At 39.9% G+C, this 17,720-nt stretch overlaps 1 protein-coding gene across 1 annotated transcript in view; it reads left to right on the top strand.

Annotated features, from left to right (window-relative positions):
• LAMA3 (laminin subunit alpha 3) overlaps positions 1-17,720 on the top strand; it is a 256,665-nt gene that overhangs the window by 130,788 nt on the left and 108,157 nt on the right. Inside the window, exons 23-28 of the mRNA XM_078060502.1 lie at positions 1,873-1,970; positions 2,464-2,617; positions 11,346-11,506; positions 14,490-14,598; positions 16,382-16,479; positions 17,377-17,521. Coding sequence (XP_077916628.1) covers positions 1,873-1,970; positions 2,464-2,617; positions 11,346-11,506; positions 14,490-14,598; positions 16,382-16,479; positions 17,377-17,521 — 765 coding nt within the window. The remainder of the gene's footprint in view (positions 1-1,872; positions 1,971-2,463; positions 2,618-11,345; positions 11,507-14,489; positions 14,599-16,381; positions 16,480-17,376; positions 17,522-17,720) is intronic.

Below are 17,720 nucleotides of genomic sequence, written 5' to 3'. Positions count from 1 at the left end.
ATAACTCATAATGACTCAAAGATATCAGAATAAATGCAAAACCTTAATGTGCATATGTCCTCACCCTTCAAAAGCTTCTTTGGGATTTTTCATTATGAATCAGAAGGACATCTTCGAAAATTAGCCTCTCTGGGAATTGTGCAGAATGAATCAGAAGAAGCTACGAGAAGAGCAGATCCTAGTATCAGTGAAGTTGGTGGTGGCAGAAAGGGAAGGGACAGCCCGTGCTTCTCTGACATTCCCTCCTTCTACCTCAAACATAGGCAATAGTCTCCACACAGATGATCTTGGACAAAGAATCCCGCATCAGGGGCAAAGCTCTGTCCCTGCACACTAATAGAATAGCCAGAGAAACCATGGGGAATTAAGAGATGAAAACTGCTATCTGAGATATTGATATCTTATAAAAAATCTTCTGAAAATGAAGTCTTTGGCAAAAGCTTGGTTTTGGCCAGAGTGGAAAACAGTAAGCCTTTCCTTCTGGCACAATCCTTTTGATTGGCTATGTTAGCAAATCTTAGGCAAGTTCTTTAACTCCAAGCCTGCCTCAGTTGCCTCTTCCTTGTAATAGGGACAATGTTTATCCAGATAGGTCCTTTCCAAATCTGGGATCTTAGGATAATGTGACAGTTTATGCTATTGATCCAGTCCCTATTTTTCTTGCATCTTCTTGGTAGCAAGATTTGTTGCTTTACAAAAATTTTAGAATTTTTCATAGACATTAGAAATGAGGACAAGGAAAATCCCATTGGTGCCAATAATGGGTACAAAGTTGGATTAATGGGAAGAAGGTCATTATGTTACTCCACAGGCATGGAAGATGCTTGATGACATTTAGTGCAGTTGTATAGCGACTCATATATATGCTTCCATGTTATGATCCCGTTTTCTCTAGAGACATTTTATTGAACACCTGCTATCAACCTTTACTGCTCTAAGATCTATGGGACCATAAACCAATGAGGAGCTATGGTCCCAACCTAAGGAAACTCAGTAAGAGAACAATAACCACTGTTAAATTAAAGCCCACTGAGGTAGTGAGACCCCCGTGGTAGACCACGGAGCCCCCTGGGCCACCATCTGCTACTTTTCCTCTCCATGCGTTTCTCTTCTTCTCCATTATAGACAAATTAAGGGCCCTGACAAGAGAAAAAGCCTTATGGCCGGTGTATGAGTCTCTTCACAGTTGTGGCAGACATCCCCCCTCCTTCCCTCCGCACACAGCCAGTGGTGCCAACATTCTTCTGAAGCTGTCAAACCATCAGCGTCTCAGAAACCTGGAGCTCTGCTCTTTCCTGAAGAGCTGTTTAGCTGGATTTACGCTGTGGGCTTCATTTGGCACACTCCGTGGAACACGTTCTTCCGCTCATCTCTTAGGACAGGCAGTCAGCCAGTCTCAGCCTGTGATTCACCAGGATCACAAAACATCGTTTTTTATACCATGCCAGGCGAGCGTTGCTTTGGTGTGGGAATAATAAAACCGAAATGCCCGACCCACAATTCAGAGTTCTGATGTGTGGTGATGAAAGCAACCGGTATTTCAAAGGACCAGATTATCAGCTGATAGTTTATTATCTTTGTTTATTTTCGAATTTATACACAATCCAGAAGGGAGGGTAAAATTTCCCCGAGTTGTGAATACAAAAACGTCCACCTTGAGACCCTTATCTCCGATGCTTGGAGCCCACCTGGGACAAGTTGCTTTGTGTGTTTTGGTGAGTCAGGGGGCAGAACAAAGCAGCTGCTGGGGAGAGTTTAACTTAGTGAGCTTCACCTGGTTATTAGTAACCGAGCTGGCATGCTTGACTGTTTTATTACTCAAGAAAGGCCACCATCATCTGAATAATTGTCCTCTTGGTCTTCATTTCCTAGGACTACCTGGTGCTGCTTCCCAGAGACTACTACGAGGCCCCCTCCCTGCAGCTGCCAGTCACCCAGCCGTGTGCCGACTCAGGACCTCCCCAAGAGAAGTTAGTATGGGCAGTGGGGCGTCATTGGGGTCCTCTGAATTAGGAACCTTTGGTGCAAGGATTTGAGAGAGGCCTCAGCATCACAACTGCAGCAAGATGCGTTGGATAATTATTTAATTGTGGTCTTTCTCTGAGGCCGTCAACTGTCTTATATACAAGAATCACAGAGCACTTTGCACCCTGTGGTTGGCATTTAGAGTGACGTCCACCCTCTAGTATGTGGAAATACTGATGCTTGACCAAGTAATACCCTCAAGGTTGTGCATCTGCTGAGGGGAAGGGCTTAACATAGAATCTGGGTTTATGGACCTTTCCTTTTCTTATTGTTCATGCAGATGACAGTTTACTACCCGATTCCTCCAGTAGGCACATGGTAGGAGTTTGCTGAAGGAGTGAGGAGTGAATGGAATGGAAAGAGTCCTTTGGGGATTGCACTTTGATGTTGTGTTTTGTTCTCAGTTGTAACTGTTGTATTTTGTTGTTGTTGTTGAAGTTGCTTGCTTTACCAGCATTTGCCAGTGACCCGATTCCCCTGTGCCCTGGCTTGTGAGGCCAGACACTTCCTGCTTGACGGGGAGCCAAGACCCTTGGCAGTGAGGCAGCCCACCCCCGCACACCCAGTCCTGGCGGACCTCAGTGGGAGAGAGGTGGGGCAGCCTTTTATTTATTGTCAAAGCTATTACTACCTCCCTGTCTGTGTCTGCTGAAAACCCTTGGCCGCAGTTGCTTCTCAAATTCAGGGGAACCTGGAAGAATTTCTCAGAGGTGTTAATTATAGGTGTACTGAGTTCTCTGATCCAGGTTGTGGCTGGGCGCTACGCCACACGGAGCATAGTAAGGTTCGTCTTTGAGCACTTTCTAGACAGGGCAGGGAATGTGGGCAATCACAGAAGCCTCTCCTTTTTATTCCCTAGACTTATAAGGGTGTGTCTTGCTCTACCTGATTTGGGGCAAGATCTTTCTAAATGGCCTCCAGAAACTACACAGCTTACCCTAAAAGGATGCAATGCTCACCGACTGTTTAGCCCCTCAGGCTAAGCAGTTTGTAAGGGCTGATTTCTTGGAGCTCAGAATCTGGAACTGCTGCATCCGAATGCACCTCCCTCGTAGCTTAGAGGACAGGTTACTACAGGTTTGGGCATTGCTTTTCTTCCCTGAGTTTTGTAAGCCTCAAAACAATCTAAGACTCTACTGATTTAAGATTTGGGTTAGAAATCCTGTATATCAACACTAAGAACACACAGTGCAACATCTCAAAAAGAAAAAAGACACTGAAAAAAAAAACTTCCTTTACTATATTTCCATTCCTGACTTTTTACAGCATTCTCTGTTTGTACCTTCGAGTCCAATGTTCATGCTTAAATGTGTAGACTGATAACATATATGGTATTAATTCTCACTGAATATTTAGATGTGTACCTTTTTGTAAACTATATTACTAACATTTCCAGGGTAGCTGTTATAGGATTTTAAGGATATTTCTTTAGTCCTCATTTCATTTTTTTATTTGAGTTTTTGTTTTGCAAAAAAAATATATATGTATACTTGTTGTAACAAGTGAAGCAATACAGATATGCATAAAGAAAAACAAATGATCTCATTTCCACTCCATTCTAACAGTCTTCTGTGTCCCTCCCAACCCATGCTGTGTACATACACACATATGCATATACATACATAAATATGCACACACACATACAGCCCTGGGCTGTCCAGTTTTATTTAACAGTCTGTTTTACCATTTTATCTAAATGCTTACAGACTTGTGCTGTCTAGTACAGCAGTGACTAGCCCATGTGCCTATATATAAATTTAAATTAATTAAAGCTAAGTAGAGCTAAACATCCAGTTCCTCAATTGCACTAGCCACATTTCAAGGGCTCAATACTCACATATGTCTAGTGGCTACCTTATTGGAAAACACAGATTATAGGATTTTTTTTTTTTTTTTTGCTATCACAGAAAGTTCTATTGGACAGTGCTATAATAGATCATTGTGCTAAAATTCAAAGACTAATGCTTTAGAAGAGGTCTTAGAAATCATTTGATTTCCCTTCCTGTTTAGGAATCCTTTCTAAATTATCCTTATTAAACATTCATTTAGCCTCTATTGAATACTTGTGATTTCAGACATATTTGGACTTATTTTTATCATCTTATTTATTTTATTAGCTTTTTAAAATTCAATTTAATTAACATATACTATATTATTAGTTTCAGAGGTAGAATTTAGTGATTCATCAGTTGCATGCAACACCCAGTGCTCATCCCATCAAGTGCCCTCCTTAACGCCCATCATCCAATGATTACTAGCTTTTAATTTACCTTCTTAAAACTAATTTTCCTACTTCTGTTTTTTGTTGTTGTTGTTGTGTTTTTGTTTTTTTTGAAGTAAGCTCTAGGCCCAACATGGGGCTTGAACTCATGAACCTGAGATCAAGGGTAGCATGCTCTACCAACTGAGCCAGCCAGGTGCCCTTACTTCTGTTTGATTGAGACAGTTTTCTCTATCTTTTCCTTCTTTGATAGGTATAGATTGTTTTCTGATATTTTAGTGGTTACCCTTAATATTTTAACATATGCTCTTAAGTATATATTTTCCAGAAAAGTCTAAAGTTATTCAGTAATTCTGATCTCTTCTTTTACACAAAGCAGACTTTAGAATTCTTATTTACCAATTGTAAACCAATCTCCAACTTGTTGTTGTCTAGAAATTTTATTTTTACCCTTTCCCCAGACTTTCAGATAGATTGTAAGTTTCATCTTAATTCAAATACACCACATACCATCCCTCCCTCTCTTCTCCTTTCCTTTCTTCTTTTTTCTCTTCTCCATTTCTTCGTGGAGATATCTCTCCTGGAATCTTTCATCTCTCTTCTTTACCGTGGAATATAGTCTCTGGGCTTGAGGTACAGCCATTTCCTGAAATTTTTCATCACCACACCCACCGTCTTAAATATTCTCTTTTTAACCTTCGTTGTATTGAATCTTCTTTTTTCTGACTATTGGAACTTCCCTTTTTTTTTTTTTTCCTTCCTCATTTTGGTAGATTATATCCTCTAGAGGCTTCCTGTGAAAGGTCACATAGGAGCTACTTTTTGTTGTTGTTAAGAACTTGTATATCTGAAACTATCTTTATTCTACTCTCAATCTTGATTTTTTACTTGGTTAGATATAGGATTTTAGATTAGAAGTCATTTCTCCCCAGAATTTGATAATGTTTCCTCATTGACTTCTAGCTTCAAGTCCTGTTCTTGAGAAGTTACATTGTGGTTCCCAGTGCTTTGACTGCAATCTGGTTTTCCTTTCTCAAAGCTTTTGAGGTCATTTCTTTATTTCTTGTGTTCTGAAATTTCACAAGGATGTGCCTTGATATAGATAATGTTTTGGCCAGTGTGCTGGGCTCTCAGTCTTTTAGCCTGGAAACTTCTATCCATCATTCTGGGAAACTTTCTTGAGTTATTTCTTTGATAATTTATTTCTTTATCTTTAATCAATATTTACAATCTCTTGATCTTGTTTTATGCTTTGGGAGATTTCTTCAATCTTTTCTTCCAACCCTCACCCCAGCTCTGCTCATACAGACACTTAGGTTTCAGCTTTCTCTGGTCTAATTAGTTGACATTCATCTGCTTTCCAGCTTCCAAAATTTTGTTGATTTCTCTGGTCTGTTGGGTTTTTATCCCTCTTCCCTATTCTCTTCTTCTTTGTGGGTTTATGATTTTAAAAACACTGACTCTAATTTTTGCAGAGTTCTGAGAGGGAAGATCAGTAAATATAAGTGTTTAATCCATTATGTTTAACCAGAAATCCTAAGATGGACTTTTATTTGTGACATTCTAAAGTTTCATTATGATATGCTTAGGTGTAGATTTATTTCTATTTATCTATTTAATCCTCAGGTACACTTTCAGAATGAAGATTCATATCTTTCACCCTGGGAAATTCTCATTATGTTATCACTTCAAATATAATTTTGCTGCCATTCCTTACATTCTTCTTTTCTGGAAATCAGACTGGATGAATGTTGGAGCCTCACAATCAATCTCCAAACTGCTCTTTCATATTTTTATATCTCTTTGGATCTTTGTGCTACTTTGTGGGTGAATTCCTCAAGACTTCCTTAGAATGCATGAATATTTCGCTATCTCCAGTCTAGATTTTATCTAGCCTATTGATTCAGTTTAATTTATACTGTTAATCTCAAAGATTTCTAATTGGCTCTTACTCATATTTACTTTTCCTTGTTTGTTTGTTTTTTTTGTCAATTTAGTTTCATAACTATTTACTTTTTAAAGACATTCCTCTTTCATTTATATTTTTGAGTGTCTTAATGTCCTTGGAGACAGGAATGTTTCAGAATTCAGAATTTTTAAGATTCTGTGCACACACACACACACACACACACACACACACCATCTCCACGGGGGTCCTGGCCAACACCCTATAACCAAACATGTTAATATTTCCCCAATGAAAAGCATGAGTAGGCACTCCAAGAGAAATACATGAAGACTGTGTACATGGACTTAATTCAAGTCAGATTTTGCCACCAAGTGATAATTGGTTAGGTGAGATTAGGTTTTGCCACCAAACAAGATCCAAAATAATTTCCTTTTCCAAGTTTGAAGATTTCAGGTTAGGGACCAGTATATTCATTTTAAAGTCTTTATCAGACTGTCCCATAAAATTCATTTCATCTGAAGTAAACTCATCTTCTGATTGCTGATATTGTTGCCTGTTTCTAACATTAGATTTCTTTATGTGTTTTGGAGGCTTATCTTGTTTGCAGGCTTATTGGCTTATTTTGAATGGAAGGTTTTTATCCTCTCCCTTTTTCTTTATACCCATCTCAGCCTCGTAGTTTTGCAACGTCTTACCAGTCCTCTGGACCATTAGCTCAGAGGCAAGCATTAAAATGTGCCACTTCTATTGTTGTGATATTAGTATTAGCACAGATTCAGATGCTCAGTCAGTGGGTGGCTTAAATCAGTTCTTGGTCATGAGGCTACATTTTTGATATTTGATTCCCAAATTCTACAGCTTCTTATAATGCTGAAATCTAAATGGCAGATTGTCAGCAACTTTTTCAGCTTTTCATGATTTGAGGGAACACTTATCTTTGTCTTAAAAAAATGAGCCTGGATCTGACCACTGTCTCATATGAGGCATCTCTAGTTTTCTTTACTCTGCATGAGCTGAACTGCTGACCAAAACAGCGTGCTTCCAGACTTGGAGGACAACAGGCCCCTGACTTCAGCCGCCATACATTTTGAATTTTTTTTTTTACTTATATTCCATCACTTTTAATCTCAAACATATCTTTTTGTTTTCCTTTTAAAACATTTTATCCATAGTTGCTATCTCTTGGAGCAGAAGGGGTGCAAAAAAAGTGAATTCACTGTGCCATCTGACCTGGAAGTCACTGTCACCTTTTAAAGATGCTAAATTCTGTCCTCTTTTTTAACAAAACCCTCCTTTCCCTTCCCACAGTCCCTCAGCCATAACGCTTCCCTCCTTCACAACCAAACTTCTCCAAAGAATTAGATAATTCTATACCGTTTCTAATTCTTTCACTTCCATTCACACCTCAACCCACACCAGTCTGGCTGGCTTGCTTCCTCTCACCCTCCCACCTTCCCTCCCTCCCTCCCTCCCTCCCTCCCTCCCTCCCTCCCTTCCTTCCTTCCTTCCTTCCTTCCTTCCTTCCTTCCATCTTTTCTTTCTTTCCCAGGGTTTCCAATGATGTTCTTGTCACTAAATCCAGTGGATATTTTTCATTCCTCACCTATTCATCTATTTAACTTCTCAGCAGCTTTCAATACTTGTTGAATACCCCTTACATCTTAAAATACTCTCTTACTTTGTTTTCCATAATTTAAGAGTGGTCTGGATCTCTTCCTACCTCTCTGTCTTCTTCCTCAGAATATCATTTACAGGCTTAACCTCTGTCTAGCCATTGAATATTGGAATTTGTTCAGGCTCAGTCTTAGCCTTTGTCTTTTTACCTTATATTCTCTGCCTAAGCAGCCTCCTCTGTGCCTGTTGTGTTAGATACCAACTCTACATAGATAACTGCCAGATTGGTACGTCTAGTCATACTTGTCCTTTCAGATGCAGAACAGCATAGCCAACTTCCTTCCTGACATTACCTCTTAGGTGTCTCAGAGGGATCTCAAATTACATTTCAGTGTCCCTACCTAAGTAAATGGTACCACCATCCATCAGATTGTATAAATCAGAATCCTTAGGGTCATCCATGACTTCTTCTGTTCCCTCCCTCACCAAAGACAACCCATCTCTGAATCTACATCCCAAACTTTTCTTAAATGTCTCTACTTCTCTCCATGTATCTTTCTTGCCCAATATATGATCATCTTTCATAAGGATCTCTGTAGTAACCTCTTAATTAGCTCATTCACACTGGCTCTTGCCCATTGCATCTCACAATCTTGACTCCATACGATTGTCAGCATACTCATGTTGATAGAAATATCTAATCATCACTGACCCTCTCACCCCATCCTAATCCATACATAATTGGAAAATTTCAATAACATCTTACTGCTGTTAGAATAGAGATAAAAGATTTTAGTGGTCTCTAAGGCTACCCCTCTTACCTCCCAGTTTTATCATAGCTCTTCTTGCTCTCTGTTCCTCACCACTGTGGCCTGCCTTCAGTCTCTTGGACTTACATATCTGCTACCCTACAGCACTGTATGGCATAGGGTAACCTCCTACTGCAGGATATTCCCTCTGCCTGAATGCTCCTCCCTCCCCTTGGGGCCTGGCTATCTGTTCCTTGTCCTCAAGGACTCAACTAAGTTGTTGCTTCTTCAGGAAGTCTCCCCCCTTCCCTAGTCTTCCTGAACAGCTCAGGCAGCCTCCTGAGCACCTAGTCAGAACATTTGTCATACATATAATTTTACAGTGTGTTGGTCTAATTATCTAAGTATTTGATTAAAGTCTGTCTGAGGATAGAGACCAGGTCTGTATTGTTTCCCATTGTATGCCCATCAGGTGAGCTGGCATAGGGTAGGTGTTTAATAAGTATAGGTTGACCAAATCATTTTGAAGACTCATTTTGACATCAGATATGTTCACCATCCCTCTTAGCTTTGTGTAAGCATCAGATTTGATATGCCCACATTTTATGTCTTTATTTGAAACACTCACAACTAGGTGAGGGCTGTTCTATGCCATAAAACCAGAAGGATCCTTCCAGTTTGACACTGGTTCTGATGAAGTTTCCTTTTACTAAGATAAATCACTGATAACAAACAGCAAATAATAAAATTTCTACTTGCCATGATTTGTCTTTTATCTGAGTTTCCCAAAACCTACTTTTACCAACAGATGTATTCAAAAGCCTTCCTACAAGTCTTCCAAAAAATCAATCTGTAGGACTCAGAGTGGAAAGAACAATAGAAATTTATAATAGAGTGCTGTGATAAAACTGGCAGCCAATAATAACTTCTGGGAGAAAAGTGAATACATCATTGGCCTGGTGTGGGCTTTATGGTGGGTGAAGACAGACAAACCCTTGTTTGGAGATGCCCAGGGGAGAAATGCTGGTAATAACCTGCACACATGGACCAATATTTCACTCTGTAACAGAGTGGAAAAGTGGTGTGGATAATCCATTTTTTTTTTTTTTATCCCTGAGGGAAGTCTTTCTATTATTTAAGTGATAGAAAAATCACTGTGGAAAATATTAGTTGTGTGGCTCAGGGCTGTGCAGAGAGAACAGTAAATGTGAATTTCCTGAAGGCAAGGGGCAGGAGGATTTTAATTAAGTGTGGTAAAACTTGGCTGAGCCTGAGCTTTGAAGGGGGTTAAACTGCTACAGAATGTAGTTCTAATATTGGCTCAGACATTCAATATGCAAATATACTTTGACTCAGCAATTCTACTTCTAGGAATCTTACAGAAATACTAGCCTAAGGATATGCATATATATATGCATATATATGATGATGTATATATATCATCATATAGCTTTATATGTTATAGGGAAAATTAGGGACAACCTAAGTGTCCATCAGTTGGGGATTAGTTAAATCATTTTATGCTCATACCAAATGGAATGGTAGGAAGCCATTAGGAAAATGAAGTTTATCTGCTTGTGCTGCTGTGAACAGCAAAAATATTGTTGAGTAAAAAAAAGCAAGTCATGGCAAAAGGCAATAATCACAATTATAATCATCATAGTATGTAGTGTTTATGTAGTGTTTGTGACATGCCAAATACATTTCTAAGAGTTCTTCATATATTAATTCATTTAATGCTCATAATAACTTTAAGAGGTGGGTACTGTTGTTACCTTCATTCGTACACTGGAGGACACGGAGGCGTATAGACATTAAGTAACTTGCTCAAAGTCACACGGCTGGAGGCAGTTTGATTCCAGACTCCAAGCTCCTAACCATGTGTGGGCATTTTTTTTTTTTCTTTTTTTGGTAAAAGGCCAGATAGTAAATATTTTTGGCTTTGAGAGTCGTATGGCCTCTGTCAGAGCTACTCAGCTCTGCCGTGATGGCACGAAAGCATCCATGATTGCTTATTATGAGCAGTTTTCTTTTCTTTTTTTTTTTTTTTAAAGATTTTATTTATTCATCAGAGAGAGAGAGAGACAGAGAGAGCACAAGCAGGGAGAGAGGCAGAGGGAGAGGGAGAAGCAGACTCCCCGCCCAGCTGGGACCCTGACATGGGGCTTGATCCCAGGACCCTGGGATCATGACCTGAGCTGAAGGCAGACGCTTAACCATCTGAGCCACCCAGGCGCCCCTATGAGCAGTTTTCTTTAAAAAAAAAAGAAAAGTACACGCGTGTGTATTTTTAGACATGGACAATGGTTTGGAAGTATGGAAACCAAACTATTATTAGTTACTGTCCCAGGAGTGGGGTGCATGTATCACTTCTCATTATCTGCATCCACAAAATTTTAAGTTCATTTTTTAAATTGAAGAACAGCAGAAGAGCCTCAAGGCATACTTCTATTCCTCTTATCACCCACTGGAGATTCTTTTTTACCTCAAGTTTTAGAGTGTCTTTTGCCTTGAGAAACAAGAAAAATATATGGGTGAAAGGAGTAGAAGCCCCTATAATTAGGGTTGCCGGATTTAGAAAATAAAACTACGAATGCTCCATTTAAATTTGAATTGCAGATAAATAATAGTTATGTGTTGCTTATCTGCATTTCAAATTTAATGGCACATCCTGTATTTTATCTGGCATTCCTACCTAGAGGACCACGTTCCTTACTATGATAACATATAAAACTATTTCCTGGTGTCTGCTTAGCCCTGGTTTCACTGTCGCCTATGTAAATGCATCCAGTACATTTCACGTCCATGTGCTCGGGTTCTCTCACAGGTGGACCTGCACCTGCGGCTGCAGGTCCCGCAGGTCGGTAACTACGTGGTCGTGGTCGAGTATGCCACGGAGGTAGACCAGCTGTCTGTGGTTGATGTGCACATGGAGAGCTCTGGGTCTGTTCTGGTCAGCCAGGTGAACATCTACAGCTGCAAGTACAGGTAATCAGTCCTGTCATGGGGGATTCCTTTGTACTGGAACAATCCGGAGGTCAGCCTTGGGAACTTTGGTTTTTATCTGGATTGGGAAGTTGTGTTCTTTTTGAGGCCGATCTTGAAAACAAGCAGGAGACTATGCTCTCGGGTGTCACCCCCAGTGTAGTACTGGAAGGCTTCTCTGTGGACATCTTGAAAATGTTGCATTTTCTTGAAAAGCTGGGTGTTCCACTCACCACTTTGGCTCAGATTCCCATGAAGCAACCACAACCCTGAGTCGTTCAGGGAACTCAGTGCTCTCGCCTCAAATGCTGGGTAGAGCACATGGGCGCATGGGAAAGGAGAAAAGACTCCGTCACAACTGCCTTCACAACACGCCCTTAGGAGACTGGGAATACTTAATGTTTGATGATCATCAGGTGAAAAAGAATTAACCCTGATTGCTGTATTTAAAAATTCACCCTGATCCAGTTACTCTCTTCCAAGAACTTTGACAAAGATTTATTAAAAATTGTTTTCTTTGTATACTATTTCAAGATCTATGCAAATGTCCAGAATATGCTTTAATTAAAGAATCTGTGCAAGGGGTGTTTTCAACATGAAATTAATTGTATAATAAATGGCACTGGGAGTCTGTCCCTTTAGACAGCAGGTGGAGAACTGCAGTGAACGCACCCAGTTCTTGGCCAAGGCCTTAAACAATTTTGTTACCACGACTTGCCTATGACTTTTTGTCAAACTCCAAATGACCTGAAGTAGTTGGACATTTTCCCTGTTTTGCGAATAAAAGAACTTATGAAAAGAGTTACTTTTAGGGGCTTAGAATGGAAACTTTTATGAGACTTAATGAAATGGTTATTGAGTTAACATCATGCTCTCAGCAACCTTAAAAAGGAAACTGTGAGGGCTTCTTTTAAGAATCTTTAAAAAAATCTAATCAGCCCCTTTTTCTGGGGTGATGATTTAAAAAAACAACAACAAAGAATATAATTGCATTTGGACTTTTAATGGGGCAAAAAAGTGCCCCAGAATGTTCTTTCATTACCTAAAAATGTTAGTTTCATCTGTGGATGACATCAGCAACCACTGGAATGTACACTCCCGGGTGGGTGAGTCACCTCACCACCCATGTCCTGGAGACTGTTGGCCACAGGGCTGGGGCAGGGCTTCTCCAGACCCTGTTCACCCTCTGGTTCAGCCCTCTGACTCTTTCCACCTTCCAGATTATGTCGCTTGATCCCTGCTCCACAGGATACAAGGTGGCGATGGCTAAGGGCCCAGGAGGAAACACTCCTAATGTCCCTGGTGGCTCTCTGACCCATCTCAGAAGAGTCTGAGAACATCTAGACCAAGCAGAGGAGTGGTTTCAAAGCTAAAGAAAGAAAGGGCACCCTTCCAGGATTCCATAAACCATGAGCTTGGTTTCATGACCTCTGTCTGAATGGCTTTTGGGGCAGACAACTGTGCGGTATTCTGTAGATCACTTTGGCTCTGGACACGACAGCACCAAGTTCTTCTTTACCAGGGACATTAGAATTCCAAGACAGGGTTGTATTAGACTAGGACTCCCTTTTATTGTATTTAACTATTTCCAGGAACGCCCCGTGATACTGTTTCACTAGTCTAAAATATTTCTTCCTTCTCTACTTTGGCTGTCACGTGGACAAGTGAAAATGAACAGGCTGTAAGTACTGTAGTCCAAAAATGTGGTGCATTTGGAAAGTATTTGACCCATAAAAGCCTATTTCAAATGACAGGCCCTTTCAACATTGCAGCTTCTCCTGCTGAGGGTTGAACCTTTCTTAGCATTTCTCAAGTGAGTTCTAATGGTGTTATTTAAAAAAATATCCCAACAGAAGAGTAGTGGTGCTAATTAAAATACCACTTTTCAAAACAGTGTTGTGATAAATCTGATCGCCCTTCTGTAAGAGATGTTCCCTCATGATTAAATCAATCCAGTTATTATCATTAGTCTATTCTTAGTAAGAATTTTAAAAGGATATGGATAAAACCAAATCTTAGTCAATCACCTAATATATTTAACTCCCAGGATTATGCTTGAACCAAAAGGAATGCATTTTAATTTCACACACACACACACACACACACACACACACACACACACACGTGCTCAAAAGGGAAAAGAAAACAGCTGTTCTTTGAGTTTCTGACTGTGGCTCTTTATATACTATCTCATTTTAATCCTTACCAAAAAGTCATTGCATAAATTATTTCAAATATTTCCCAGAGATGGTCATTTCTTTCAGTTTGCCTCCGAACTATTTTCCAAATTATATTTACAGACAGAAAAGTTGCTACAGGATATGAAATCAGAAACATTCCTCAAAAAATACTTCCTTAATGGGTTAGGGTGTATTCTTTGGTTTCAAACCGTGGCCTTTTAAATGTTCCTGAACTCCATATTTCTTTCTTTTTTTTTTTCTGAACTCTATTTCACCTGATGGGGTGGAAGGAAGGAGCGCAGCTGGTACAACAAGGAAGGAGGGATGGGAGGAGCAGACTGAGCTTCCAGTGGCAAACTCTGGTTTCTCATGACTGGAGTAAGGCCAGCCCCAGTGCTGAGTGGTGTGGTATATCATTGATCATTTTGAGGCCAATAGGCAACTTTAATCACTGACGGTACCAAGAATATTGATAAATTTCCAAGAAGGTTGTGTCTTGGAGATCAGACATTATTGACCCTGGCGGGGGGGCTTTTTCTCCCAATGATTAGACAAAGTATTGCATAAAGCTGGGTGGAAAAAGTGAACAAGGCCTTTAGCCCTGAGATGTGCCCCAGTCAGAAGGTTCTTTTTCTTGTACTGATTGTGGACTGCATCTCTCTTAAACTCATTGTGCCGGAAAACGTACTGTCAGTGACCTGGTTATAAACAGGAGAAACAGAAGAGCAATCAGCTACCGCACAGGGAGGCACGGAGTCAGGGAGACCAAAGAGGAGTCAGGCTAAGCACACTCTTTCCTCTCACAGTGTCCTCTGCCGGAGTGTCGTGACTGATGGCAGGAGTCGCCTCGCTGTGTTTGAGCTGTTAGCAGATGCAGGCATTCGGCTCAAAGCGCACAGGGCCCAGTTCCTTCTGGTATGCTTCTCTTTTGCCCTTTGAATTTTAGAAGCATTTTGGTGATATCTCTATATTTTAAAACTTACGAAAACTTTGACTGGGTTTGTATTCCATCTATAAAATGAACCTGTGAAGAATTGCCAGTTTAATGATGTGTTTTCTTCCCATCTAGAACTCTTATCTTGTCTCTTCATTTGTTTGAGCCTTTTTTTTATAGCACCCAGTAAAGTTTGCTCATTAAGTTTGAACACATCTCACAGAACTCTATTTCATTATTGTTTATTCATTGTTACTATTATGAGTGAAATCTCTTTTGTCATTATAGTTCCTAGTTTATTTTTATGCTGGTGTATAGAAATGCCATTAGTTACTGTTTATTTTCTTGCCCATTTTACTATTTTATTATGTCTATTAGCTTCTTGGCAGACTCCTTCAGAATTTTCAAGGTTGCAATGACCTAGTATTTCTTTTCCAGACTATTGTTACTCTATCTCAAAAAGTATATTTTTCAGTTAATTAGATATATACCATTAAGAGTTAAAAATACCAAGTTTGGCAGATTAAATGTCTTCATGCCTCCCTTTTAATAGCACAACTTAAATATTGAGAATTGTGATAAACACAGGCAGTGGGACTGGGCTAGGAAAGGGTGGCCAGATTTATAATAAATGTCTCAGAGAACAGAAGATTATCTAAGTATGAAGCAGCTTCCTGTCACTGCTAATATTAAGCATGTATCACACTCTGAGAAATGCTAGGCCAGCTTGTTCTAATGTGTTTTAAATATTCGTGCTTGACAGTATTAAAAACTTTGAGCCTTCTCTTAAGAATTATCTGGAATTGAGTTTTTAAAAGTTATTACATAAATTATATAATAGCTTAAGACTTTCTTTTAAAAATTGTGGCTCTCTTTTTAAAGATAACAATCCGAGTGAATCTAACCTCTTCATCTTTGGGAATTATAACAGGGCTGAGTCTTTATCTTTTTTTTTTTTTTTAATTTTATTTTATTACGTTATGTTAGTCACCATACAAAGATCATTAGTTTTTGATGTAGTGACCCAGTTTTCATCTTTTAAGCATAAGTTTGCCCTTTTTGAAATACTCTAATATCATTTGGATGTCTAACTAGAATATAAGCTCATGAGGGCAGGGGTGTTTTCCATCCTGGTCTTGTAGGATCCCTTAGTCTTAGTGCCTGGCATGTAGTAGGTGTTCAGTAAAAAGTTTTGTTGTTACTGAATGGGTTTGTGATCAAGCTGGTAATATAGTTTTGATGAAAATAAAATGTACTGATAAGTTAATAACTGAGTTTCTGGTGTGACTCAAAAACTAGCTCTGGAGACACTTCCTTCAGTGAAGTCCAAATGTGCCTGAGATTCAGGTCATCCTCTATTAAAAAAGAGTATTTGTGGCAGGAGCTACAGACAACAGGCTCTGAAAGGCAGGCTCCCTGGCTGCCTACCACGTACCCCCTCTCCCTGCCGAGGGGTTTGAAAAGCCAGCATCAGCCCAGGGTAGGAGAGAAAAACAGGCACCAAGAGTCACTGTTTTTGAACTTCATGATTTTATTTATTCATATTGCTATTCCAAGAACATTCACGCATTGATCCTGTGTGACAGTAAAAAGGATTTGTGGCACATAATGATGCAATAGGGAGTGCCATTCTGCAGTTTTTTCTACTTTAAAATAGCTATTGTAATTTCTTTACTTAACAGCTTTTTTAAGAGTACGTTTGACCAGACCGTCGGCTTTGCCGATAACGTGATGTTACCTTTTTGCGTTGTGTTTGTTCAACAGCATCAGGTTTGTATCATACCCAGTGAAGAATTCGCAGCTGAGTACTTGAGACCTCAAGTCAAATGCATTGCCACTTACGGCGGTTATGTTAATCAAAGGTAATGGCTTTCCTTCCTTTCTCCCTTGTTTGTGCTCTGAGTGGTACTATAATGCTCGTAAGGCTGCGACTTTATGCTTAATGTCAGAAGGGATCGTAGGCCAAGGTACTAAAGGCTGATGATGGGTTAAAATAAAAAATCAGTTAAATCATTTCCCCCAGCAGTCTTTCCAGGATTCCATAATATCAGGAAGCTGACACAGTAGCAACAGGGGGGAATGGTTAAGCTTTGCCCTCAAGGGCAGTTACTGAGTGCTGTTCTGAGCCCTCCCAAAGACTCACTTTGTTCCAATCCTTTAATCTCTGTGTCTGAGGCTCCTCATTTAAAAAACCGTGAAAATAATGACCCATCTCATCACTGTGTTATGAGGATTAGCTAACCAGTGATTATCGGGGTTTCAGGAGGGTTGTTTCGTTGTAGATTCAAAAATAATTTATAGACACAGTCGTGAAATCTTGGGCATATGGTTAGGCCTATAGAAGCCACCAAGACAGTGAAATCTGCCTGTGCCTGAAAGAAGTGATGTGCATTTGTCTTCTTTGTTTTTATATGATTTTATGTTGACATTTATGTTTAGAGGTGAATAATAATGTTTCATTGCATTGACCCCATTTAACATGAATTTTAGTTCTAGGAGGGAAAGTTTCTGTCTGGTTACTATTTTTCAAAATTAAGATTTTCTTTCTGTTTTAGCTCATTGTATTGAGCAGGTTTGCTGGAATACACTTGACCAATTGACTACACTGAGTGTCTTTGTATAAAGATCCCTCCACAGTCCTGTGGTTCTCTCGAGACTAGATCCTTTTGATGTCACACAGTCTTTTGCTCACAGTCGCTATCTTCACCAATGGATGGTTCTTCCATTTTCGGTTGTTTTTTAATATTCTTTTTTTTCAGTGCCTCTTGTGTCTCCCTGGTCCCTGAAACTCCTCCAACAGCATTAATTTTGGAGGTCCCGAGTGGTGAGTCTTCCCCTTTCCTGCCCCAGGATCCTTCGCCTTCTGCAGATGTTGTTACTGGAGTCACCTTGAAGGCGCCACAGGTGGGACTCCCCTCAAGGGTGTTGTTTCTGAATTACGGTTCTCAAAGCATGGCCCTCACCAGAAGCATCCTCATCACCTGGGAACTTGTTAGAAATGCATGTTTACAAGCCCACCCCAGAATTACTGAATCAGAAACTCTGGAGGCGGGGCCCAGGAATCTGTGTTTTAATAAACCCTCCAGGGGATTTGGATGCCCCT

The sequence above is a fragment of the Halichoerus grypus genome, chromosome 13 (genome assembly GCF_964656455.1).
Source record: "Halichoerus grypus chromosome 13, mHalGry1.hap1.1, whole genome shotgun sequence".
NCBI lineage: Eukaryota > Metazoa > Chordata > Mammalia > Carnivora > Phocidae > Halichoerus > Halichoerus grypus.
The sequence above is the reverse complement of the archived record's forward strand: the minus strand, read 5'-3'. Positions and strand labels throughout refer to the sequence as shown.